The sequence below is a fragment of the Leuciscus leuciscus genome (assembly GCF_965113295.1).
Source record: "Leuciscus leuciscus genome assembly, chromosome: 5".
Lineage (NCBI taxonomy): Eukaryota > Metazoa > Chordata > Actinopteri > Cypriniformes > Leuciscidae > Leuciscus > Leuciscus leuciscus.
In genome coordinates this window covers 41,711,598-41,737,957 of record NC_138729.1, presented here as the reverse complement: position 1 = coordinate 41,737,957, position 26,360 = coordinate 41,711,598, and the positions used below count along the sequence as shown (strand labels likewise).

Genomic DNA, 26,360 nt, shown 5'->3' with positions numbered 1-26,360 from the left:
TTGTGAATGGGACAACTGTGAATATGACTGTGGACAGAAGGGTGTGTGTAGTCCTACCTTTACAGTGCAATGGCCTTGCTGTTTGCAATACATGCAGAACTACAGTATAAGGCCATTTGATGAAAGCAAACAATAGAGTTTAAAGGAATATTCCAGGTGCATAACAAGTTAAAGGTGTGTTCACCCTTGTGCGGAACACAGAAGAAGATATTTAGAAAAATGTTGGTCATCAAACAGTTTTGGTGAAAGCTGACTTTCAATGTATGAACAAAAAAACATTTCTCAATATATCTTCTTTTACTTACATTCATTAGTTAATACTTATTAAATTATAGCCACAAGCCATAAACAATGTGGGCCCTATTTTAACGATCTAAGCACATGGTCTAAAGCGTGTACACAAGTGTACTTAGGGCGTGTCCGAATCCACTTTTGCTAGTTTGACGACGGGAAAAATGGTTGGCGTGCCCAGCGCATGGTCTAAAAGGGTTGTCCCTTTTCTCTTAATGAGTAATGGGTGTGTTTTGGGCATAACGTGCAAAAGAGTCTCATTTCCTATTCCCTTTAAAAGGTTTTTGTTGGTCAACGGTGCAGTCTATTTCAGTTGCCTCAAAATAGCAACGCGCCAACAATGCTCCTGAACACCCATGGGCGCACAAATGGGCGCAAATGCATTTGCTATTTAAACAACCAGGGGAAAGACGTGAAAATGATATCTGCGTCAGGCTGAAACTAGCAAAGAACATTTGTGTCGCCTGATGCCGCATTGCGCAGGGTGTATGATAGGGCCCTATGTGTTAACATGATTTTACAGAACAAAAAAATAATGACCATTTCTGTGTAAAGTTATATCCAATTTCACAATTTTGTCACCACGACAATGCAATGCCATAAACTATAAAACAAATGTAAAAACAATGATTTAAACAGCTTTAAAAATCAAATAATCCACAAGTTTTGACAGAGTAATTATTGTAACACCATTAGTGTAGACACGGGCTGTGTCAAAAATCGCTTACTATTTTGAGTAGGTACTTCTTTTAAATAAGTAATTACTACTCGAGCGCTAAAAAAAGTATGCTCTATATAGTATGAATGTATGTAGAATGTAATATGGACGCACAACCTTCTCCATTTTGTTATTATCATGTGACCTACCAGCGTCAGTTACGTCGCTTCACTGCCATTCACAAATAGTCTCCTGTGACCTCATGGGATAGTAAAGTGTCCATCGTATTCACACTTTATAGAATCTCGCCTGAAGAAGTAGGTCACCCGGGCACTTTTTGCCTACTCTTTTATGAGGACTGTCAATTCAGACATACTTCTTTTGTCACATAACCTACTGTTTTTCACCTACTATAGCATATAGTAGGGAAGTATTTCGGATGAAGCCACGGTGTTACAAGTTTTTATAAATAAAACACATTTCTGCTGTTAAATGCCATTGTTAGTGCAACACTGTTACTTCGATTTATGTATTTATTTGACATGAGGGATGAAGTTGTAATGACTGAGCTTAACTTGTATTGAACCTGGAATATTCATTTAGTCTGGGTTAAGTTGATATAAATAAAGTTCAAGTGCACTTCAAAGGAAACGGTCTTCACTTGTCACCTTGTTGAAAATTAGCAAGAGTGACACTGAATATCACATGCATGTCAAGCTTGATACAGTATATCTCTCACACTTGAGATTCAAGGCAAGTGCAGTAGGAAATTCAATCTTTTCTACTGGATTATTTGGGTCATTAGTGGAGCGAAAAGAGACACCAGTCAGTCGTCTCAAGCATGAGTCAGATAACAAGGCAAAGGGAAAATGAAGTTGAGCTTAGTAATAGTCCCTGTCTAAAACCTCATAAAGTCTAGTCCATCCAAGAACCACATGAAGTAATTGTTCGTTGGCTCTGTTAAATTACAGGACAAGCTGTGATTGAATGACTAACATATGCTGGTTGAGTCTTGAGCCAGCTGGCTTCAAGTGGCCAAGCGCATGGAGTGCTGTCAGCCCAAATGACAACTTTATTGTGCGTCTCTTTCAAACTCACAGATTGAATGTACAGTGGTTAATTAACCATTAATTTATTTCCCTAATCAAAGATCAGAAACAGGAGCCGCTCTGTTGTAATGTTTGGTTTTACCGTAGCAGCGGTAGAAGACTGGGGGAAGGGTTGATATCCACATTTAGCCGGATCGTGTTTCTTTATCTTTGTGTTACACCCAGTGCAGTGGTAGACACCTAGGTAAGCACTGAATAAGATCTCTGGTTCTCTGAACCCCCTCCTGACTGGTCCATGAATCATTAAATACCCAGGCCTTGCAACCAGAACATGGGTCATTACTGTGAAGAGCACTGCAATAATAGATGGACATCCTCTGCACGTTTGAGCCACCTAAGCTTGAACCGCAAGCAAGTTTCAGAGTTTTCAGAGAAGTTTCACTGAAGATTAATTTCTAGATTCACAGTGGAATTTTGGGGTGTTCCATGGCACGAGTTGGGATGGAAGGATTTGCTTGGCTCTAGCTCGAGGTGAAAGGATTGTTTAGGACAAAGTTGGTCTGGATGCGACTAGTTCCCATATTTTGATCGGCGGCTGAACCAATCAGCTTACAAGATGCAGGTAGGTTCTGTTTGCATACATCTAGAGATATTTTCTCAGCATGTTTTCACTGCTATTATCTGTACATCAGCCAGCAAAGAAAGCATTGAAATAAAAGCAATGATGAAAAGAAAATATCAAAAGAAAGATCAAAAGAAAGCAATACATTTCAGCATTCAAAGTGTCCATTAACATGCTCTCATACTCACTTCAGTTTCTACTTCCTGTTTGCTTTTATTTTGTACACAGTGGACAGTGAAAGCTTCAGTGTAGCACAATGTGCTAGTGTAGCTCCAACATGTCACCCATTGATTGATCAAAAGCTGTAAATCTGACAAAACTTCAGGTTTTTTTACTCTTAGAAAGAGAGATGTAACTAGACCTCACTGCTAACTTTAGGAGAGTGATACGATTGCCCATTATGTCTAGTCTTTCCTTTTCTTGGCCAGGCCTGCTGAGGAGTAGGATGTCTTTACCATATCTTTCTCTCTCTTCCTCTCTCCTTCCCTCTCTCTTTGATTTGGTTGAGGTCATCTCAACCCAGCCACGACTGACATTTTAGACCAGGCTGAAGGACCATTTCTTAATTATAAGGCAATAGCTTTAATACCAAAGAGCACCTAATGTGACAAATGGATGACCAGTCTTGTGATTTAAATACTTTGTGTCTTCATAACTATTTTATTTTCTTTATAAGGGAAAAACTAAAGCTTCTAACTAAAGAAAATAACTTGATCTCTTGGCTTTGGCTCTTGGATTTCGTACAGGCTATACAATGGATAAAATATGGTTGACCTTAATAGTTTTGACTAAAGTGTGATTGTTTGGTCCTTACGGTATTTAATTGGTTGGGAATCATCTATTATAGAAACATACCCATTATTATTATGTGATGTGAATATCTGGGCATACTTGACTGTATGTTTCATATGATCTGAAAGCTTACACTAAAATGTTTGAAAGTATTTTCATTATTCAGAAAAACAATTTATTTATATAATAATAAGGAAAGGGTGGGTGTGTCCAAACGTTTGACTGTATATGTGAACCGTACAGGTTTCTATGATAGTAACTGCTTTCAGTTGTGTCTCTCATTTGAGAAGAGGAACAGTCTTTTCCTGTGCTGATGTCCATGAGTCTTATCACACTGAAAGTGTCACACTATAAACATTAGCATCCCCTCTGTCCATTGTTCCTCATGTGACATTGAGTTCAGCTTGTTCCCATGTGGGGACAGAAACTAGAGAGGGGGAGTCTCCACAATAATGCTGAGATTGAGATTGGTTCTGACATCTCAAATAGGGGATCTTCAATGATATTGTTCACCTGCCCCTTTGGCTTAAAGCAGGGGGAGAGGGGGAGGGGCATGTTTTGGGGTTGTCGGTGAGGACATGAAATGGTGGGGAGCGTGAAGTGATGTGAGGTGGTGGGTGGTGATTCACCACTTAGGGGTGCATGCGGTGGGATGAAAATTTTATTGGCGGACAGGTGGACGAAAATCTCCCATCTGAGAAATACGTCCCCCTCCCAAACACACACACAGTACCCTTGATTACGGTGTTCGTATAACTGCGGCGTTCAGAACAAGCCTCCATTGTGTGCCCCGAGGGCATGCTAAATGAGTGTCTCAGAGAGCAGCGGGACACAGACCGTTACAGCACAATTTAGTCTGTCCTGTTGTCTCAAGAAGGCCTCATTTCAGAAGCTCTCAGATCAGACAAATATAAGCAACCCCCTCCCTCCCTTCCTCTGTCCCTCCTTCCCTCCATATCTCCCTCTTTCTCTCTCCCTCTTCTGCTCCTTTGCCCTCTCCCCCTCTACATCCAACCAGCCCGCACCAGCCCAAATAGGCCAAATCTCATCTATTGTCCTGGGACTGCCCAGTGTGAAATTCGGTGTGACATTAAATGTTTTCTAATGAATAAATTTTGAAAGGATATGCAGAGAGAATATGTGTAATGGAATGTAGACTGCATTTTAAAAGCTTCTTTATTGTCCATCGTCTTTGGAATTTACAGGACAAAAAAACTGGCCCCTTTCAGAGCTAATGAGGTTTATGGGGGTGAAAAGGGGGCGGAGGAGATTTTGGGGGCTTCTAGTCGTTAGATTAGACTTGGGTTGTTTTTTTTTCTTTTCAGTTTCTTCTTCTAATTTGCTATATGAAAGTCAAATATCCAGGGTTCTAAAAAAAAAATGGGAAGAGGACAAATTACAGCACATTTCTGAAGAAAAGTAAGGACCACTGGAAATCCGAAAATATCTTGCTTCTAAAAATGCACAAATTTAATGCATGCCTCAAAAGTTTCTTTCTTATATTGTCATTCATAGGGACAGGAACATGGTCTACTCATTGCAGATGATATCTCATTACAAAAGCCTGTACAATAGAGAACAGCATTATAAAGTACTTAGTTAAACATCAGCAGGGGATTATGCGGTTGGTTGATCGTGACTTAATCAGAGACCTTAGACCCCGATTCTCGGGCTCAGTCTCAACATGACAGCAAGTCTATTAATGAAAGGGTGAAGAGTCGCTAGACTCTGTAGCTGAAGAAATGCATTATAATAGCCAATTTCATTTTAGTCCTGCCATTTCTTTATCCATAACCAATATTTTACAGGAAATGAGTCACTGATTATTTGTCTGAAATTGATCTTTAGGCCTGTTTTGCTGCTTTAAATACTAAGCTTCTGAACCTTACGGATCTAGAATGACACAATCCTATAGACTTGGTCAGTGTAAACAAATTGCATTGGGTCATGGTCAGTGTTGTGCTTCTCTGATTGACAGAAAGGAAAGGTTAAACTGGGTCAGTTGGACTTGGAGGGAGCCCTGATTGCCAGAGACCGAGTTGGCATCCAGGACTTTGTGCTTCTTGATGCCCACAACAGTGAAACAGCCTTCCTGGACAATCTGAAAAAACGTTTCACAGAGGATTTGATATACGTGAGTGAAAAACAAAGGTTAATTAGCAGGGTTTTTTTCATTGTGATTGTATCTTTTATAAATCAAAAGACATCTCCATACTCACAGACTTACATAGGTACTCTGCTGATATCTGTTAACCCATACAAAGAGTTGGACATCTATAACAAGAAACAAATGGACCTCTACATGGGAGTGAACTTTTTTGAGCTTCCCCCTCATATGTAAGTGTTTAGCTTTATTGCCAAACCAGTCAATAAAACATTTAAAAATAAATTAGACAATTTTGTACATCTTTTGTCCTTTTCAGTTATGCATTAGCGGATAATGCCTACCACACCATGCTATCAGAAGCCAACAACCACTTTATTTTGATATCTGGGGAGAGCGGAGCAGGCAAAACTGAGGCCTCCAAGAAGATCTTGCAGTACTATGCAGTCAGCTGCCCTAGTTCCACCTTACTCGACACTGTGAGAGACCGCATGCTTATGTCCAACCCTGTACTAGAGGTCAGTCCAACAACAATATTCATAATAGGCCTGGCGTTTATATGTATGCCATGCATTCATCAAATCTGTTTTTAGGCCTTTGGAAATGCAAAGACGATGAAAAATGACAACTCCAGCCGTTTTGGGAAGTATATGGACATCCAGTTTGATAGCCAGGTATAGATGCCTTCTAACTTCTACCCATCAATAATATTGCATGTTAAAGAAGGTTCACACTTGATTTTAATATGTAGGGAGATGCTGTTGGTGGCCACATACTCAGCTACCTGCTGGAAAAGTCTAGAGTGGTTCACCAAAACCATGGTGAGAGAAACTTTCATATATTTTACCAGCTGGTGGAGGGAGGAGAGGAAGACCTACTGAGGCATCTGGGCTTAGAGAAGGACACTAAACGTTATAGTTATTTAGTGCAGGTATGGTTTCTCATTTTAAATCTGGTGTGCAACATACAAACAAAATGGTTGTGAAATCTAAGTAGAATCAGACTCTCCAGTGTTTTTATAAATACATTTGTTGTCTTAATAGGGAGAATGTTCCAATGTGAGCTCTATTAATGACAAGAATGACTGGAAAACTGTAAAAAATGCATTATCGGTCATTGACTTTGATGCTAATGACATTGAGGTAAGGAGAGGCGCAATTATTAAAATGCTATTTTTTTTGTCGATTTAAATGATCTGATGTGCAACTATGATGGATGCTGCCTTTAATAATAAACAGATACTTTTTCTTTAATATACTAGCACCTCTTTGGGATCATAGCTAGTGTGCTTCATCTGGGGAATGTGCACTTTGATGGAGACACCAAAGGCTATGCTACTCTAAACTCTAATGCAGCTCTGCGCTGGGTATCCAAGGTCAGTTTTTGGTAACACTTTATTTCGATAGTCCACTTTAGACATTCTACAAACTATAACTTTGCAACTACATGTCAACGACCAGTCATTAGACTCGAGTAGACTATCTGCTTATACATTATTTTGATGGTCCTCCAACATACATTCTACTGACTGTAAATAACTTTGCAAGAATCAATTCAACTTATTCTACTAACCCTGACACTAACCTAACAGTACTAATACTCTAAAGAGAGTTAGTTAGTTGACATGTACTTGCATATTAGTTGACATGTAGTTAGACATGTAGCAAAGTTAGTAGAATGTCTAAAGTGGACTATATCGAAATAAACTGTGACCCAGTTTTTATTATATATTGCCCTTCATTTTGTTAAACATTGACAATCTCTAAGTTCACATCTGCATAACACTCCTTTTTTTTATGTTCAGCTGTTAGGGGTCCATGTTCAGATCCTTCATGAAGCTCTTACATTCAGAAAGATTGAAGCCAAATCAGACGAGGTAAAATAAGGACAATTGTGAAATGTACTAATGAAATGTACTGTCTTTAACCAAAATCCTTGTCGAATCTTGTCTTTCTGACCTCCAGGTTTTGAGTCCGTTCACTGTTGATCACGCTATCTATGCCAGAGATGCCCTGGCCAAAGCCATCTATGGCCGTGCCTTCACATGGCTGGTCAACCGGATCAATGAGTCTCTGGAGAATAAAGTAAGAGGACAACAGTAAAAAAAAAGTCCATATAATTACCATTTGAAGCCAATTTAGTTACACTGTAAATCTACTAGTAGAATTTAGCTGAAATCCACTGGATGTGGTTTGCTCAGTTTTAAAAAACACTTCTAAAAAAAATTATTCTAACGGTCAGCTTTAAAGAAACCATCAAATAAACCTAAACAACTTACTTCATTCTTTTCAAAATGTACTTTGTATTTGATTAGTAAACTATCAGTATACAAGTTCACTTGTAGTATAGTTGCAGTACAAACGAAAAACTTAGTTGTAAACTCGTTGTGTACTCAAAAGTTTACTACTGTTACACTTAAAATACAAAAACATTGTGCCAATTTAGTCCAAAAGTCGTATTGAAGCAGCACACTTAAAAGTATACTTCTAATATATAGTTATTAGTATAGTTACAACACAAAGTATACTTAAAATGTACCTGAAATGTACTTAAGTATACTTTTTTTTTTTTTTAGGATTCTAACAGGAAGACAGTCATTGGATTGTTAGACATCTATGGATTTGAGGTATTCACTGTTAACAGGTATGTGTTTGGAATTAAGTGAGATAAATAGATAGATGGATAGATAGATAGATAGATAGATAGATAGATAGATAGATAGATAGATAGATAGATAGATAGATAGATAGATATCATTAAAAATAAAATATTTTGTGTGCATGATGTTATAGATTTTTGTTCATTTTATGTCTATGTGTTCTTAGTTTTGAGCAGTTTTGCATAAACTACTGCAATGAGAAGTTACAGCAGCTCTTCATTCAATTGACGCTGAAGTCTGAACAGGAGGAATATGAAGCAGAAGGAATTGGGGTGAGTTAGAGCACATCATTCATTCATCATTCAAACACCACTTACAGAATAATATCCTAAGTTTAAAAAAGAGAATAAGGGTAATTTTCTTTCACTGTGTTTTAGTGGGAGCCGGTGCAGTTCTTCAACAATAAAATCATCTGTGACCTGGTGGAGGAGAAGCACAGAGGAATCATCTCTGTGCTGGTATAAAATAATGAGAACACTGTCTTTACACATTGAAGAGGCATAAATAGATATAATTCACTTCAACAAACTGAAGCATTTGCATGGGAGAACTTGTGTCTTTTTGTATTTCAGGATGATGAGTGTGTGAGGCCAGGTGATGCCTCGGATCTCACTTTTCTTGAGAAACTTGAAGAGAAAATGGGCAATCATCCCCACTTTGTTACGTGAGTTTGTTATATAAATCAGTATTGTATGTGACACTAATCAAGTGTTCCTCTGCTTATGTATCTTTTAATTAATTCAGTACTGCTAGAAACTATCAGCAGTGTGATTCTTCACTACAAGCCTCTGATGTTGAAGAATCAGCCAAGTCTTGTTATTTTTGAAACTGAAGCATTCACCCCCTGGTTTGTCTACATTGTCTCTCTTAAGCCTTGTATTGACTGACACCCTGATGAACAGCAGTCTGGGAGATAGAGAGATTGTGATGTTGAGTTACTCGCTCTGTATCAAGGTCAAATACAAATTAAGTTCTAGAATTACTGACTGAGTGCCAAGAACCTTCAGAAAAAAAAAAAGAAAGTTATTGTACTTCACTAGACCATAGCACTAGCAATGTCAAGGTCGTAGGATTCCCAGGAAACACACATCCAAATTACGTGCAATAAAAGTTAAAAATAACTTCTAAGCAGAAATGTTTTTATTTCTAAGCAGACCTATAGAGCGAATGGATCTTCAAAAGGGGGTTTGTGACCCTAAGGTGTCTGCATATTTTAATTGTACAATTACAATCAAAATATTGAAAAATATAAAACATTGATGATATTTAATCAGAATTTGGTAAAAATATATAATGGTTAACTTCAAACTTAGCAAATGTTCAGCTAAATGTCCCTCTAATTAATCAAATGAAATTAAAAAAAGAACATAATATATAGTGTACATTTCTATTATCAGTAAAAATAATAAATCAATATACAAATACAAATTATTATTTTAATGCATGTGCAATTTAAGCATTATAAATAGTTCCCGCCTGAAAACGATGAAGACTTCTGCTCTTAATTTAGATCTTTTTTGTGATTTTATTTGATTTTGGTCTTATGAGAGAATTTTCCTTTGCTATTCTGTGAACTGAAGGCATAAACTGGCTGATAAGAAGACCCGTAAGTCTCTGGAGAGAGGAGATTTTCGTCTTCTTCATTATGCAGGAGAGGTGACATACTGCGTTGTGGGTAAGAGAAGAAAAACACATTTCAGATAAATAAACCTCTGAAAAATACTCCTTTTTTTGGCTCTCACAACCTGTTGTTTTTATGATCCATTCTTTTTGTCTCATTTCAACAGGGTTCATCGACAAAAACAATGATCTTTTGTACAAGAACATCAAAGATGTAAGTGCACAGGGTGTACAATAAAGGATAACGCTGGTGAGGGTGGATGAAAGGAAAATGGCTAAAAAAACCGCATAATTATTTGCCTTCTATTACTTTTGGTCCTACAAGAGTTAATGGCAGTAATTGTGTGTGCACATGTGTATTTTCTTATGTGTCTGCGTTTGTGTATGTGTAACCAACAGGTGATGCGCCTGTCAAAGAACCCAATAATACAGCAGTGCTTTCCAGCCACTGAGGGAGACAGCAGGAGAAGACCTGAGACAGTGAGTCCTCACTGTGTTAAATATATACATATTTTTTAAGATGAAATTAAATTGTACAAATTTAATTTTGGGTACTCATACCATAGTAAGCTTTGACATACCCAGATGTCTTGTTTGCCAAAATGTGCTATATAGTAAAGCACTAATAAACTGTATTTGCAATGCTCTTGACTTTCCATTGATATTATATATGAAACCGGATGTAATTTCAAGATTTTTCATTATCATTTGATTGGGCTTGAATTCGACACAAACTTGGAATAAAAGCACAAAAGAAAAGTTTTTATTTATAGTTGTTTTTAAAATAGTTATTTCCAAAATAATAAGAATTACACATGCAACATAGTAAGGTCATGTGACAAAAATTTTGCATATCATGTTTTAAACATAATACAAAATTGATTACATGATTACACAATCAATCAATCAATCCATCAATCAATCAAACCCAGATCACAGACACTATATTGCACATTTTGTATGTGATCCAGGAATTATTTTCGTACTGAAAATACACACAAGCCTGTAAGGCCCGTTCACACCAAGGACGATAACTATGGTGGCACAGAGAAATGATATAGTAAAAAACTGTTTCCAACTGATGAACATTAAAAACATTGACAGCCAATCAAAATCCATCCTGGTTTAAGACCTCGAGCATTTAAAGCGGCAGACGACAGAATTACAGTGCACACTTATTAGAATAAACAGAACGATATTGTCTGCTGGTGTAGATGATAATATAGATATTGTTATAGTTATCTTTATAATTATCGTTCTTGTTGTGAACGGGCCTTTAGCATTTCTATAAATTGCTGCATGAGTAGTGTTGCCTACTAATGCTGTTTTAAACCAAGAAAAATGAAAAAATGAAAGAATTTTAAAAAGAAATGCTGCTGTGACAGCTCATATATGATATCTAACTAAATGTGACATCTCATTTAATCTGTTTTGTGATATGAAATGTGTAGGTGGCCACTCAATTTAAGAACAGTCTTCTGCAGCTGACGGAGATTCTGACGGCCAAGGATGCGTGGTACGTGCGCTGCCTCAAGTCCAATGACAATAAACAGACAGGTGAGAAACTTGTGCAAAAATGTTAAAGACAAAGTTACCAGTATAACAAGAAAAAGCACACGTTTTCTTACTTTTGTGTGTCAGCGGCATTTTTGTTATATCACAGGCAAGTTTGATGAAGTTCTGGTCAGACACCAGGTGAAATATCTGGGGTTAATGGAGCACCTGAGGGTCAGACGAGCTGGATTTGCATATCGCCGGAGATATGAGGTTTTTCTACAGAGGTATAGTGGCAGCATTCAATGCGCTCACATACTCAGATATGACAGCTGTTAGCTTTTCAACATTAGTGGAATTGAAATACTGAACATATGCAATGTTCCTAAGGTATAAAGCACTTTGTCCTGCCACTTGGCCCCACTGGCGAGGTATACCTGCAGATGGGGTCGAAACCCTGGTGCAACATCTAGGCTATCAGCCTGATGAGTATAAAATGGGCAGGTGAGCTGTTTCAGACTTCCAACTTTACAATTGAATACTAAACATTTAGCATCTGTTGTCGACCATGCAAACCTGAATTACACTTTGGGTAAGCGTCTCAATCAGCTCTCTAGTTCAGTATCTGGGCACTGATCAGGGAGTCAGCCATTTTAAGGGCAGTCTCAATTGCAAAATCCTTCCAGTGCACTGAAACATCCCTAAAAAGTCCCACAATGCACTGTGAAAACCAGGGAGCATCGATGCTCACTTTGTTCCCTTAACTGAAGTTCTGAAGCGCGAAACATAAATCACGTAAGCTAACTCACTACGCAAAGTTTTAAAAAAAAATACAAATTATTTAATTATATTTCAGCATCGCTAGGCAGGTAATTAACAGTAATTACTGCTGAAATGTTGCACGCATATGTAACAAGCGAAGTATTTATCAAAATGTACTTTAAATAACATTAAAAAATAATGTCAGGAAGATATCCGTTCTGCTGTTCATAAATACCAGTAGTGATGTTGTACGTTGAGGACATTGTCATGTCTGTGGAAATAGAGTCAACAGAGTCCCAACGTGTAGTGAGCCATGGTCCTTACCAGTGCCCGAATTTGTGTACGCGATATTCTGATTCATGACCTGGAAAGCTAGTGAGCTGATTGAGACGCACCCCACATTTTAAATATCACCTCCTTCTACAGAACAAAGATATTTATACGATATGCCAGGACACTTTTTGCCATAGAAGATGCCTTTGAAATCTGCAAAAATGAACTGGGTAAGCAACAGAGAACTCAAGAGAAACATATATGAATATACATATATATATATATACAGTACTGTGCAAAAGTCTTAGGCATGTTAATATCTAATAATAGGCATGTCAGATCATCCTGGCTGTTGTCAGATTCCTTGTGCATACAAAAATCTCACTGGATTATTACAATTAATGGATTATTACAATTAATGTAAACTGATATTTCCTACTGACACACCACAGCAAAATATATAAATAACTGACTTAAAACCATTTTTTGGGGGGTGGGGTGGGGGATATTAACATGCTTAAGACTTTTGCACAGTGCTGTATATTATAGACATTTTAATGTTGCTTTTACAGCTACAAGAATACAGGCCAAATACAAAGGCTATAGAGCCAAAGGAGAGTTTCGAAAACAGAAAGAGGCTGGTAAGTAACAGTATTTATTGATTTAATACAGCTTTTCAATAATTGCTATTATTTGAAGTATATTACAGAATATTATGACAGCCCATTGCAATATGAAGTCTATTTATTATAGCATGCATACATGCGCTATTTGCATTTTCATTATGTGATTCATCTTTTTTTTTTTGTGCCATAATTTAGCTACAAAAATTGAGTCATGTTGGAGAGGAGCGCAGGCACGCAAAGAGAAAGATCGCAGAGCCTGGGCTGTGAAAGTCATTAAAAAGTTAGTAATATTAGTTTCTAATATTAATACACCTTATTTACCAGGTGTATAACCTTTCACTTAAGGGATGAGATGGCATTCCCATTATGACATGATGTTTCCATGCAGGTTTATTAAGGGCTATATGACAAGACGTGATGCAAAAACAACTGACAACTCTGAATACCTGGCCTTCGTCCGACAGAGCTACCTGAATAGACTCAAAGGCAACTTACCAAAGACCGTCCTGGACAAGACCACATGGCTGACACCTCCCCCAGTCATGACAGAGGTATTCACAAATTCTCTCTTACTAAGATCTGAGGAACCCAACAGTGGCTCCAAAAAGTGTTTGAACACTTAAGACAAGGCAAGTTTATGTATATAACACTAATAGCACATTTCATACACAATGGTAATTCAAAGTGAGTTACATACAAATCGTGTATGAATTATTTAAAAATACAACAACAATAAGACAATAAAAAGGGATAAATTAAAACAAAAGTTATACATTAAAAGGAAGATAAGAGGTATAGTGCGATCAGTACAATATAGAAACTGCTCAATCAGGGAATGAACAGCTGAACAGATATTGTAAGCCTAGAGCACTTAAGCCAAACTTAAATGTATATAAATTTCATTGCATTAAAAGTGGCATCAAAATAATTGCCACTTGTTTTGATATGTTATCTAATCTTCATTTTTAAGTGCTTAAGGCAAAAACATTGTTTTTTAATGCACTGGTTAATTTTGAGGGCTATTTGACTTTTATTCCTTTCTATATTCTGAAGGCTTTTACAGAGGGGTTTGCTCATTTATGCAAATGTATGGAAATCCATGCATAATTAGTTGCATAATACCTAATTTGCATATTTAAACACAATTTCTGAAAACTTCCAAAGCAAATAATGTTTGAAATTCTTTATGTAATCAATCAACTGGGGGAGTATGGTGATATCTGTTAGTTAAATTTGTGTACCCAGTCTTGCTGTCCAAATGCTTTTGGGGCCACTGTATGCATACTTTCATAAGCGTTTCAGTTTGGAAAAGTCTCTGACGCTGTTGTTTGTAGACCTCAGAGATTCTGCGACAGCTGCACACACGTATGATGGTGAGGAAGTATGTGCGGGGAATTACGCCACAGAAAAAAGCACAGGTCACTATCACTGTTGTCACAGGCTTTCGTGTCTTTTGAAGTACACTTTCAGCCAGTTTATTAACTGGTTAATGATGACGATGAAGACTGAATGCTATATCTTTTCACAGCTGCAACAAAAAGTAGTAACCAGTGCCATCTTTAAGGGAAAGAAGGATAGCTATCCTCCGAGCATCGCTGTTCCTTTTGTGGACTCTAGAATCAGTCAGTACAGTTTATTCTACATTTAAAACACTTACAGTTTTGCACAGATCTTTTTGTATATCTTACACATTTTGTTCCATGTACCAGATGAACAGGAAATCAATATGAGGGTTCTTCAGACTATACGACATGAACGCATCAAGGTAAATCAGAATCTTTAATAAGGCCCAGTTGTCATTCATGCAGAATAGAATAAGAACCTGTTCTCCATTCACCACCTCTCTCTGCAGTACAGCGTTCCTGTGGTGAAGTATGACAGGAATGGATTTAAACCCAGACAAAGGCAACTTATTCTCACTCAGGTAGCTGTATACCTGGTAGAAGAGGCTAAGATCAAACAGAGAGTGGACTATGTTTCTCTAAAAGGTAGGTTCAGAAGGGAACATGATATGCATAGTAGTAACTCAGTGAAATCAAAGAACATTACAGAACTTTTAAAGTGGTCTCCTTTTAATTATTTCCGTGTAGCAGTCCTCAAGCTTCTTACCCAGGCAGTATCTTCAAAGGTACAACTTTGTACCTTATCTACCCCTAAAGGGTGCATTATGTACCTACATTACTAAGGGACAATAATGTACTTCTAAGGTACCAGTATACAGCCTTTAGAGGTAGATAAGGTATAAAGTGTACCCTTTATGGGCATATTGTACCCCTAATAGTATATTTTTTGCATAGATTTTTTTGTTGTTGATAGAGACAATGTATATTTTGTGTAGTTAGAAAGTTCTGTAAGTTACATTAGCCTACTGTTCAATATATATATATATATATATATAAATAATGGATTATTTCCTTTAGCCGAGACACTTCACATGCACACTGTTCGTCATGATGGTTTTGAATTGCTTGAAATATGATTGTAATTACTTCAAAAAGGTGCAGCGCAAGTCTGTCATATAGGCTACATAAAATTATAATGATAACATTATAATTGTGTGCTTGGGTCATGGCTTTTAATGGTAAGACTTTAGTTTTTTTAAATCAGGCTCTCAAAAAGTATTAAAAAAATTGGATTTAGATTTATCGGCCAATATATCGGTTATCGGCTTTCAAATACAAAGGGTTATTGGTATCGGCCAAAAATGTCATCCCTAATTATTACTATTTAAAACGACTATTTTGAATTTTATATATATATATATAAATAATACTTTGTACAATAATTTGCATTATATATTTATTTGTGTTTTATTTTAACATTTATTTGCAAAAAAAGTGGTGAGAATAGAGTCCAGAGTGAATTTCTTGTGCACACAGGTGCTTCAGTCAGTAACCTGGGCGACTCCGTTATGATCCTTCATGTTGCTTTTAATGAGCCAAAACAGAAGGTGAGCAAACCAAGCTTCACAGGATGTATGTTAACTCTAAATTGTTTCGTGCTAAAATGTTACAGAATGTCATGCTTAATTTGCATGTACTAATGTAGTTTCATTTCTCCAAGGGGGACCTGGTACTTCAGTGTGACCACCTGTTTGAAGCTTTGACCAAACTGGCTATGATTGCAAACAAGCAGAATAACATCAAGGTTGTTCAGGGAAGGTAAAAACACTAACATCACTTATTTTCCAACCTGTAATCTTCATTTGGGAATAGTGTGTTAACATCTGATCTTCTCGCAGCATAAAGTTTGAGATCCAGGCAGGAAAGGAGAGCGGTGTGGACTTCAGCACTGGCCAAGATCCTATGATTTTTAAAGGCAAAAATGGTCATCTGATCGTGGTAAGTAATTATTTCTTTATTTCTGCTTAATTTAACATTATTGTTCATGTGCTTAGAGACTCTTTCATTATCAAAGGTGGCTCCACGGATCAAGTCTCGATGATCTGAAGGAGGTCACCAAGTCTCTGTATATTTCATGAGGGAAATCCTAATGGAAGAAGATATCTTTCTCCACCTCCCAAAATGTGATACACACACACGCACACAACAGGCCACTAAGAGAGCAGTATATGGAGATACAAAGCAGAAGTACAAATGGAAAATTACAGCTATAGGAAAAAGAAAGCTATTTGTGTCCAAATTGTTTAAAGATTACAGTTCTTGCGATGACATTTCTTGTAAATGAAATATTTTATTTGGTCATTTTCATGCTTTGTTGTTGAGCCATGTTTATAATATTGTTTTATACCAATACCAACAAATCACAGAAATAAAAGATGAATGAAAAAAAAAAGCAGTTTGGTCCACAAAATTTGTAGAAATCTTTATTTGTGATATCACGTGTATAAATAATTTGTATGTAAAACTTTTTTTTTCTCATGTGCACGTCTGTACAAACTTCTCTACAGTATTACAGATTTCATAGTTTGCTTTTTTTAAATACACATTTGATAAAACTAATGAGCACAAACAATCTGTGATGCTACACGCTGCAGCAAAAGAGAGCTCGTGCTCCTCTACTTCCTGAAGCTTCTTTGACGTGGCCGAGTCTCTGATTACACTCTCATACTTGGTGTCCGTTACTCAATTACAGATATACATCCGAACGCTTCTGACTACATCTCAGTGTCTTGTATGTGATCACTTACAAAACCCAGGCGCGTAATTAACTTGATGGAATTTAATACAGTGCATCAGAAAAGTATTTAAAAGTATAATCCGAGTTTACTGATTGTAGCTCAAAGGGCATTGAAAACTTGCTGATTTCTAGGTTTGATCATCTAAAAGTGCCTCATGTACATGAGTGAAAGCACCATAACACTATACTGCCCTCTACTGACCAAACTCATACAGACCTGGCAGCATTCAAATTAAGCATCCAGATTAAGCGCAAGTGACAGTTTGCACAAATATTTTTGCATAAACATAATAAAATGAAAATTGACAGATTAATCATTTTTATGACACTCTCCTCTGAGTGTAAACATAGGGGAGCTCTGGATTGAAAATCCATAATAACAATAATATCCTCCTTCACTGAATTCACTGATCACTGGACTGCCAAACCACACAGACACATTCAAGGCCAGTGAAATTCGCTGGAAATCAAATCTCAGTAAGACACTATCAGCACTGTCAAACGCTTGCTCCAACACTTCAACTCAAAGCGCCAAAGCAAACAAAAAAACAATTAATTGGGGATAAACTAAACTCAAAAACTACAAAAATCCAACATCTATGACAACACGCAAAAGAAAAAACACTCAAAAGCTGACAGTATTAATCTATAAGGCACCAGGAACCCTACAGTCTTCAATCAAACAGAAAAAAATTAAACAAATGACAAAATGGACAAGAATACTAAGGCTAACAACTAAATTCTGATAATATTCATTAGCTGTAAATCTACAAATTAAATGACAGTTGATCAACTTGATATCTTCAAATTGTAACTTGCTTTATGAATAGCAAATAGGGCAAAACGTTAAGGGAATGTCATGAATGCTGTAAAACTACCCTTCTGTTCACACTAACACCATCCCATAACTTTTTAGTAAGGTCCTCAAATGCACAACTGCCGTTTGAGGAGAGGTCAATGCTGCACTGCCCTATATGCTATATTTATATAACATTATCAATACTAACTAGTATTCCTTTGTCTCTCTAAGAAAGCAGACTCAGTATAAACTTAACTGACGTGTCCGTGTGCAAATACAGGAGCGTATCTGAAGCGCTGGTAGTTGTTAAGGCACTGAAACGTGGTGAAACTGTAGGGTCACTGGTGATGGTGAGTGCGGTCATCGGGACGTTTGATATGGATCCTCCGCACTCTTTCAATGCGCTCCCTCTCTTCGTCCTCGTCGATGTGGTGGGAACGACCTGCAGCGCCCCCTGTGGCCTCCAGCAGTGCATTGTCTGGTCCTCGGCCATCTTGAGACTCGTACAGCAAGATGTTGAGGGTCTCTTCATAGATGCGAGCCTCTGGGAACTCAACCTGTGATCGAGGGAAGCATTAAAAAAAGATGAGTGACATAAACCTACAATATTTTAGATGCCAGTTCTGTTTCTGATCTTAAATAAAAACAGGTTTCTGCAGGTAATACCTAGTAAAGAAACCAAGTAAAGAAAATTTACAGAATAAATTAAGGGAACAATACGTCAATGTTATATAAATGTCTAGGAAGCACACAATGAGTAGTATTAGCAAAACTTCAAAGTTTGAAAATACAACTTCTAACAGATCTCCATTACTTTTTAAATGACTTTCCCAACCACTAGAATATGGAAATAACTTACTGTACTATGATCTGCAAAAAAGTAATGTTCTTCCTCAGTATTTTTATCTTGTTTTCCAGAAAAAATGTCTAACGATTCTTAAATGAAGATACATTTAAGAAGCAAAATTACACAAGATAAGTCTTGTTTTCTGAGAAATTAAGTGTTAATGATTAAAATGAGCAAATAGCTGCCAATGGGTTCAGAAAAATCAAAAGTTTTCATACCCACTGAAAAATATCTGCATTTGAAAACAAGACAAAAATACTAAGGAAGATATACATTTTTGCAGTGCATGCAACGTTTAATGCCATGACATCATTCATTTAAGAATTTTTGCTCTAATTTAAAGGGATAGTCCACTTTGAAATTAATTTTTGGTATGTTTTAGCTTACCTCAAGGGCATCCAAGATGTAGGTGTCTTTTTTTCCGCAGTAGTTTCAATTTTGATATTTTTAGGTCAAACCGTTCTTGTCTGTCAGTCATATAATGCAGGTCGATGGTCACTGTCTCAAAGAGCATGCACAGAGTCCAAATTAAAACAATTCCCCGTCGTCCAAATTAAACAATTCCCCATCGTAAGTACACATTGATGGCCTAAGACACGAAACGAGTGGTTTGTGTGAGAAAACGAACAGTATTTATATCGTTTTTAGGTCTTATACACAGCCATGTCGAAGTGATCTGATCTGACGTGTACGCAGACTGGTGCATAGATATATATACACACTAGATGTCGCCATGTCTACGGCAGTTCATTGGAACGAATGTCTTTAAGGCGACATCTAGTGTATATATCTATGCACCAGTCTGCGTACACGTCAGATCAGATCACTTCGACATGGCTGTGTATAAGACCTAAAAACGATATAAATACTGTTCGTTTTCTCACACAAACCGCTCATTTCGTGTCTTAGGCCATCAATGTGTACTTACGATGGGGAATTGTTTTAATTTGGACTCTGTGCATGCTCTTTGAGACAGTGACCATCGACCTGCATTATATGACTGACAGACAAGAACGGTTTGACCTAAAAATATCAAAATTGAAACTACTGCGGAAAAAAAGACACCTACATCTTGGATGCCCTTGAGGTAAGCTAAAACATACCAAAAATTAATTTCAAAGTGAACTATCCCTTTAAGCCCTTATTTTGTGGAAGGGTAAATTGAGACTTTTTAAAACCCACAGAAACCCTGATGATAGACTGGATAAATTATTAGATTTTTTATGTGGATGAACTGATCACCCTTTACCTTTGTCTGCTTCTTCTCAGTAGCGTAGACTATTGAGGTGCAGCACACCTCTGCAATCTTCCTGCCCTGGCCGTAAAAAGACCAGCAACAAATCTCATCACCAATTACATCCTTGATGAACAGCACTCGGCCGTTGAACCTCAGAGACAGCTTGTCAAACAGCTCGATGTTCTTCAACATGTTGTCATCAGAGTTGCTACAAAGAGAAAGGGCAAATCGATCAGGTGAAAGCTCAACAGTATGTGTCCCAGCAACCCAAACCTTGTAAGAAATTCAGCTAATTTTACCTTGTATATGAATATTTATTGTTGCTCCTGTTGTACAGCAGTTTGACTGTAGGCTGCAAACACACAGAAAGACAAGTCAAGTTTCTGTTGTGGGCATAAGCAAATACAATTTCTTTAAGATCGACATGGTTGTGAAGCATTTGTACCTTATTAGCAGTGGCAATGAGCCTCTGTTCTTCCTTAGATGATGTCACCAGTGGAACTTTACAGAATGGTTCATACGCATCTTTGTTCTGTAATTTTTTTTAAATCCAAAATGTTATAAAAAAAAATAAAAAAAACAGAATATGCAATTATGGAATATGTTAGTTCACCCAAAAATTTAAATTCTGTCATCATTTACTCACCCCCATGTCATTTCAAACCCATTAAACTTTCATTCATATTCAAAACAAAAATTAAGATATTTTTAATGAAACCTGAGAGATGATTTTGGTCAATTACACCAAAAATGTGACACTTCAAAAAAAAATGTGAGCAAAAAAAACTGTCTTTTTAAGAGATGTGATCGCTTTATACGATAAACAGATATCATTTAGGCTTTTATTCACATATAAACATCGTCACACATAGAGCACATCAAATATAGTAAATGAACGCTAAAACGTGCTTGCTTGATATGCAAGAAACCAATGAGGATTGTTCCTTCGCATCAAGCATGTACGGTCGAACTTCTATTTACCTTATTTGATGAGTTCTTGGTGTGCTCATTAATGTTTACGCTACCAGTCAAAAGTTTGGAATAAAAATAATAACAATTATGCTCTTTATGTTCACCAAGGCTGCAATTATTTAATCAAAAAATAGAATAAAAACAGAAATATTGTGAAATATTCATTTCAAATGTTATATTATTAAGTTAAAATATTCATTTCAAATTTAATTAATTTAAAATAACTTTTCTTTTAGAATATATATTTAAATGTAATTTATTTTTGTGATGGCAAAGCTGAATTTTCAGAAACCAGTACTTCAGTTACTCCAACAGAAATCAGTTTTTTTTATTTTAATAATATTAATAATAATAATTAATAATATAAGTTATTTTACTGTTTTTTTTTTAAAATGCCGCCTTGCTTAGCATAAGATACTTTTTTTTTAATTAAAAATCTTAATTATTCCTAAATTTTTTACCGTTATGTAAATAAATGGAGGAACACAAATCTCTCAGGTTTCTTCTTGCCCTAATGCAGTCTCTCTATCCACAACTTTCCTGCGAGTCTTAATGGGCGTCGCCATGACACTCGATACTTCCTGTTGACAGTATCTCAGTTCCGGTTTAGCCTAACGCTTAATGAAGCTAGCACACAAGGGATACTCGCGTCACGGTACAAACTGATTACTGACAAGTAGTAATGCTGACAGATTAAGCAATGGCTCCTTGTGGCTCAACTTGTACTGTTGTCTTGTGCACAAACAACATGCGAAAACTGAAGGATTTTATGAATGGGACCTGTTTCCAACATAAACGGACCCTCTACGCAGAAAGAGTGTTTCTTGTACTTAGAAAAAAACAGCAGTACAACTGTATATTTTTAAGTGGTATGTTTGTTTTCAATAATTTGAAAATGAATTCGAGAATTAACTTGAATGTGCAGCAATTTGTACAAATAGAGAGTATGTAGGCCTACTATATTCGTTGTAGCCATTAAAGGGATAGTTCACTTTGAAATTAATTTTTGGTATGTTTTAGCTTACCTCAAGGGCATCCAAGATGTAGGTGTCTTTTTTTCCGCAGTAGTTTCAATTTTGATATTTTTAGGTCAAACCGTTCTTGTCTGTCAGTCATAATGCAGGTCTATGGTCATTATCTCAAAACACATGCACAGAGTCCAAATTAAAACAATTCCCCGTCGTCCAAATGAAACAATTCCCCATCGTAAGTACACATTGATGGCCTAAGACACGAAACGAGCGGTTTGTGTGAGAAAACGAACAGTATTTATATCGTTTTTACCACTTATACGCAGCCATGTCGAAGTGATCTGATCTGACGTGTACGCAGACTGGTGCATAGATATATACACTAGATGTCGCCTTAAAGACATTCGTTCAATGAACTGCCATAGACAAGGCGACATCTAGTGTGTATATATCTATGCACCAGTCTGCGCACACGTCAGATCAGAGCACTTCGACATGGCTGCGTATAAGTGGTAAAAACGATATAAATACTGTTCGTTTTCTCACACAAACCGCTCGTTTCGTGTCTTAGGCCATCAATGTGTACTTACGATGGGGAATTGTTTCATTTGGACGACGGGGAATTGTTTTAATTTGGACTCTGTGCATGTGTTTTGAGATAATGACCATAGACCTGCATTATGACTGACAGACAAGAACGGTTTGACCTAAAAATATAAAAATGTAAACTTCTGCGGAAAAAAAGACACCTACATCTTGGATGTCCTTGAGGTAAGCTAAAACATACCAAAAATTTATTTCAAAGTGAACTATCCCTTTAAATAAGAGAATTTTGTGTCATATTTGTTCAAATATTATAATGTAATTTTTTCCATCTATGTTGATTATGAAAAGTGAACACCATGATAGGATGCACCGGGAGACATAGAGTGGGTCAGACATGATTTTGTTAATGGGTCAGACATGATTAAACTTAATTTTCTTCATTAAGTTTTGTAGAAAACCTTTCTTTAAAGTGAATTTCGTTTTGTATAAATTGTATCTTAATTTTAATACATTTTTCATCAACCAATTGCCTGGATTTAATAAATAAGAAGCAAATATAGCAGACAATATAAATCATGACATGGAGGCGCCGGCGCGGTCACTTGCATTGCACGTGAACAGGAGCGCATTTCATCATAAATTAACCGAAACTCAGACATGAGAAATATAGCCTATCTAAAGAAAGCTTTAAATGTCTTTAAACGAAACAATTCAAAATGAAAAGAAATAGGCTACTCTCTGATTATGTAATCCAGGATGTGCATTTCTCTCTAGGCTATAGGCGCGTTCATACGGAGATGGCGATCATCAACTTCATCTTTGCAGCGGACACTGACAGAAAAGACTAGTTTATTCATAAAAATCAATGCACGCGTGTCACTGGATTTACAAATGCACATCTTGCTTGTTGCACGCACACTCGGCACACATATTATGACGAAATAACGAGATATTGTATTGAAATAACATTATTAATAATAATAAATCTTTAATAATATTTGATTGAATGCTGAATGTTGTGCTTGTTCAATGTAATAAAATTAATACTTTAATTGTGATCATTAAAATAATTGATTATTAAATATTAAGTGGCCAATTTTTGCTCATTTATTAAAAGTATTATATACATATATAATATATCTAGCACCCCCTCAGCAAGTGAAAAAATTATCTGGCGCCGCCCCTGGTTATAACGGCCCACGTATTAAAAATGGTTGGGTCTAAATCGGGCTCGGGCTCATAATTACAGTTAATGTGTCGGGCCGGGCCGGGCTCGGACACAACGGGCTCAGGTAGGGTCGGGCTTGATTTTTTGGGCCCAATCTAAGCTCTACTCGTCATTACCCAAGCAAGTTGTTTGGGCTTGTTGAGGCTCTCTGATAGCAGTATCTTCAGGCTAACCTAAACCGGAAGTTCGTTACCGGCTTGTTCTACGTTGCCATAGCGATCAAGGGAAAGGTCAGAGTTCGGGAAAGTTGTGGATAGCATGTATACTCTACCTGTAATGCTGCTTGACACTCATCCACCAGGCCCTGCACCAGGTAATACTTTGCCTCTGCCAGTAACTCCTCCGTCTCCCTCCGGCTCTCAGGTAACGGGACAACTCCATCCCTGAGGTAGTTCAGGATGGTCCCAAAGTGCTTCCCACACCTGTCAATCAGAATCCAGCCTGGAGAAAGATCAGAGGTTAAAAAAAAGCGAGACCTGGACACTGCAGAACCACAAATTTGCATCCATATGCTTCATCTTTCTACTTGAATACTTCTTCAGGCAGCTATAACAGTACAGCTACCTTCACTATCTGTGAGGACCTCCATACGGCCACTGAACATGGCCTTCAGCATGGTGTCCTGTTTGGTCAGGGTCTGCATGGTGGTGTAGTACAGCGCTCCCCCGACATTCAGCTTTACGTATTTGGAACTGGGACTAGACCCCTTGAAGGAGGTGGTCCGTGTTGTAGCTGCCGGCACAGCCGAGCTCACCACACTTTCTCCTGACATCTCTTCCTGAAAATCAGACAGGGATGGGAATGAATGGTGATGAAGGACACACAAACTAATATTCAGTTTCTTTCAGGGGATTAACGACATAGGAATCTATATTGCAAACCCACAAACACACACACACCACTCTATCATTCTTTAAAGTGTTTATGAAATGTGTATGAACACAGTGAGGGACAATGTGAAATTTCTTTAGTAGATGAATTAAAATGGCGTAAATGTCAAAGATAAAAAAAAAAATTTATGGACGTTTTTATAGTTTTAGGGGGTGGGGCAGTGCATATCACCGCACATATTCCCTTAACCTTAAATGTAACGCATGAACAAATTGATTAATTGTAAAACATTAATGCATGTTAACTTCTCTATCATGCAATGAGAAACAAGGTTCGTCGCACAACGGGACAGGATTTAATGACGTCACACCCAAACCTGCTGGGATTTTTCACTTAAACCAAGTAGATTTGAGTCATGTAAATTCCTGTATATATTTGTTTGTGTATAAACATTATTCGTAACTGAATGCGAAGAAAATAAATTGTTTAATTTAAAGTCACTCATAGGAAACAGATGGCTACAGGAGCTAAAAAGCTAAAAGAGCTAAACTAGCACACTAGCTTGTTATCTCCATTTCTTTAAAGAAAACACGAAATTACTGGTAAAAAGCTAATAACTACACGCAAAAACAAATAGTTATTAAAATATACTCTAACAGAACCGGATAAATTAGATGAAATATCAGACAAATATCATTACTTACCATAGAAATCCCCCCCGATTCTTTCGGGCCGCTTGGAACGGGTCTGGAATTAGATCACTTCCGGTCGCAGCCCAGACTCGTTCACGAGGCTGCAGGTCACGCGCTTACGTGCTTAATCGGGGCAAAATAAACGATCGCGCTTTTCATTACAGTAGATGGGAAGTAACTCCACCTGTCCAGTGTCCTGTCATTTAATGTTCACACTTCCTTTGATTGTACCTGTACACTTATTTGTGAGTGTTGGGTTTTTTATATCTATCTAACAAAAGAGATTCATACAAAGAACTTTGTCTGTTACGGAAACCCTGAACCGCAACGTAAAAAAAAAAAAAAATCCGTAAAAAAAAAAAAAAAAAAATTATGTAAAAAAAAAATGCTATCATTTCGAGATTAAAGTCGAAATGTTTCGAGATTAAAGTCGAAATGTTTCGAGATTAAAGTCGAAATGTTTCGAGATTAAAGTCGAAATGTTTCGAGATTAAAGTCGAAATCTTTCGAGATTAAAGTCGAAATCTTTCGAGAATAAAGTCTTCCGTAGAAGTTGTGTGTGTGCTTATTTCACATTTCACAATGCCGTTATTTCACATTGCCGCACAGGCATTCGTGCGTGTGTGTGTGTGTGTGTGTGTGTGTGTGTGTGTGTGTGTAAACTGGATCTACACAAAATAATAGCTTTTTACTTTTATCTGGGCTTTCAACAAAGGGATATTCTACAGGTCTACCAACATGACATTAGGCTATAGGACTTTATAAAATATACTGTCAGACTGGATCAAGATATCCAGCTTTATGAATGAATGAATGAATGAATGCATGAATGAGGCATTTATATAGCGCTTTCATATGTCTACTGTAGGCCTACACTTAAAAGCGCTTTACAATCATTTCAGGGAATCTTTCCTCAACCACCAGTGGTTATTATATTTGAGGAAATCACGGGATCCGGCCAAATGATTGGATACAGAATGATGCACTTAAAATGTATCCAGAACGTACACTATTATAGATTATAGATAATTATCTATTATAGACGGCAGTTCGACTTCACAAGCGCATGTATTTACACACACGCACACGCATGAATGCCTGTGCGGCAATGTGAAATAACGGCAAGCACACACACAACTTCTACGGA

The 26,360-nt window shown here is 37.1% G+C and overlaps 2 protein-coding genes across 2 annotated transcripts; one reads left to right on the top strand and one right to left on the bottom strand.

The window, feature by feature from the left end:
• The first annotated feature begins 2,207 nt into the window (after positions 1–2,207).
• Positions 2,208–17,436, top strand: myo1ha (myosin IHa). The gene is given in 32 exon segments (XM_082170197.1): positions 2,208–2,620; positions 5,391–5,546; positions 5,634–5,749; positions 5,836–6,034; positions 6,110–6,190; positions 6,268–6,447; positions 6,560–6,658; positions 6,778–6,891; positions 7,321–7,392; positions 7,481–7,600; positions 8,092–8,159; positions 8,342–8,447; positions 8,553–8,633; positions 8,748–8,839; positions 9,756–9,850; positions 9,963–10,009; positions 10,195–10,275; positions 11,247–11,372; positions 11,374–11,576; positions 11,680–11,793; positions 12,478–12,554; positions 12,897–12,965; positions 13,146–13,230; positions 13,339–13,501; positions 14,285–14,368; positions 14,479–14,572; positions 14,660–14,715; positions 14,803–14,938; positions 15,830–15,900; positions 16,014–16,111; positions 16,192–16,291; positions 16,368–17,436. Coding segments are annotated over 32 exon segments (3,216 nt in total). The 5' UTR covers positions 2,208–2,614; the 3' UTR covers positions 16,395–17,436.
• On the bottom strand, positions 16,761–25,346 carry kctd10 (potassium channel tetramerization domain containing 10). Its single transcript, XM_082170376.1, has 7 exons — positions 25,226–25,346; positions 24,255–24,468; positions 23,962–24,131; positions 20,419–20,505; positions 20,273–20,325; positions 19,986–20,181; positions 16,761–18,446 (listed from the first exon to the last, which is right to left on the bottom strand). Exons 1-7 carry the CDS (start codon positions 25,226–25,228, stop codon positions 18,228–18,230), a joined length of 942 nt encoding a protein of 313 aa, XP_082026502.1. The 5' UTR covers positions 25,229–25,346; the 3' UTR covers positions 16,761–18,227.
• Positions 25,347–26,360: the final 1,014 nt, after the last annotated feature.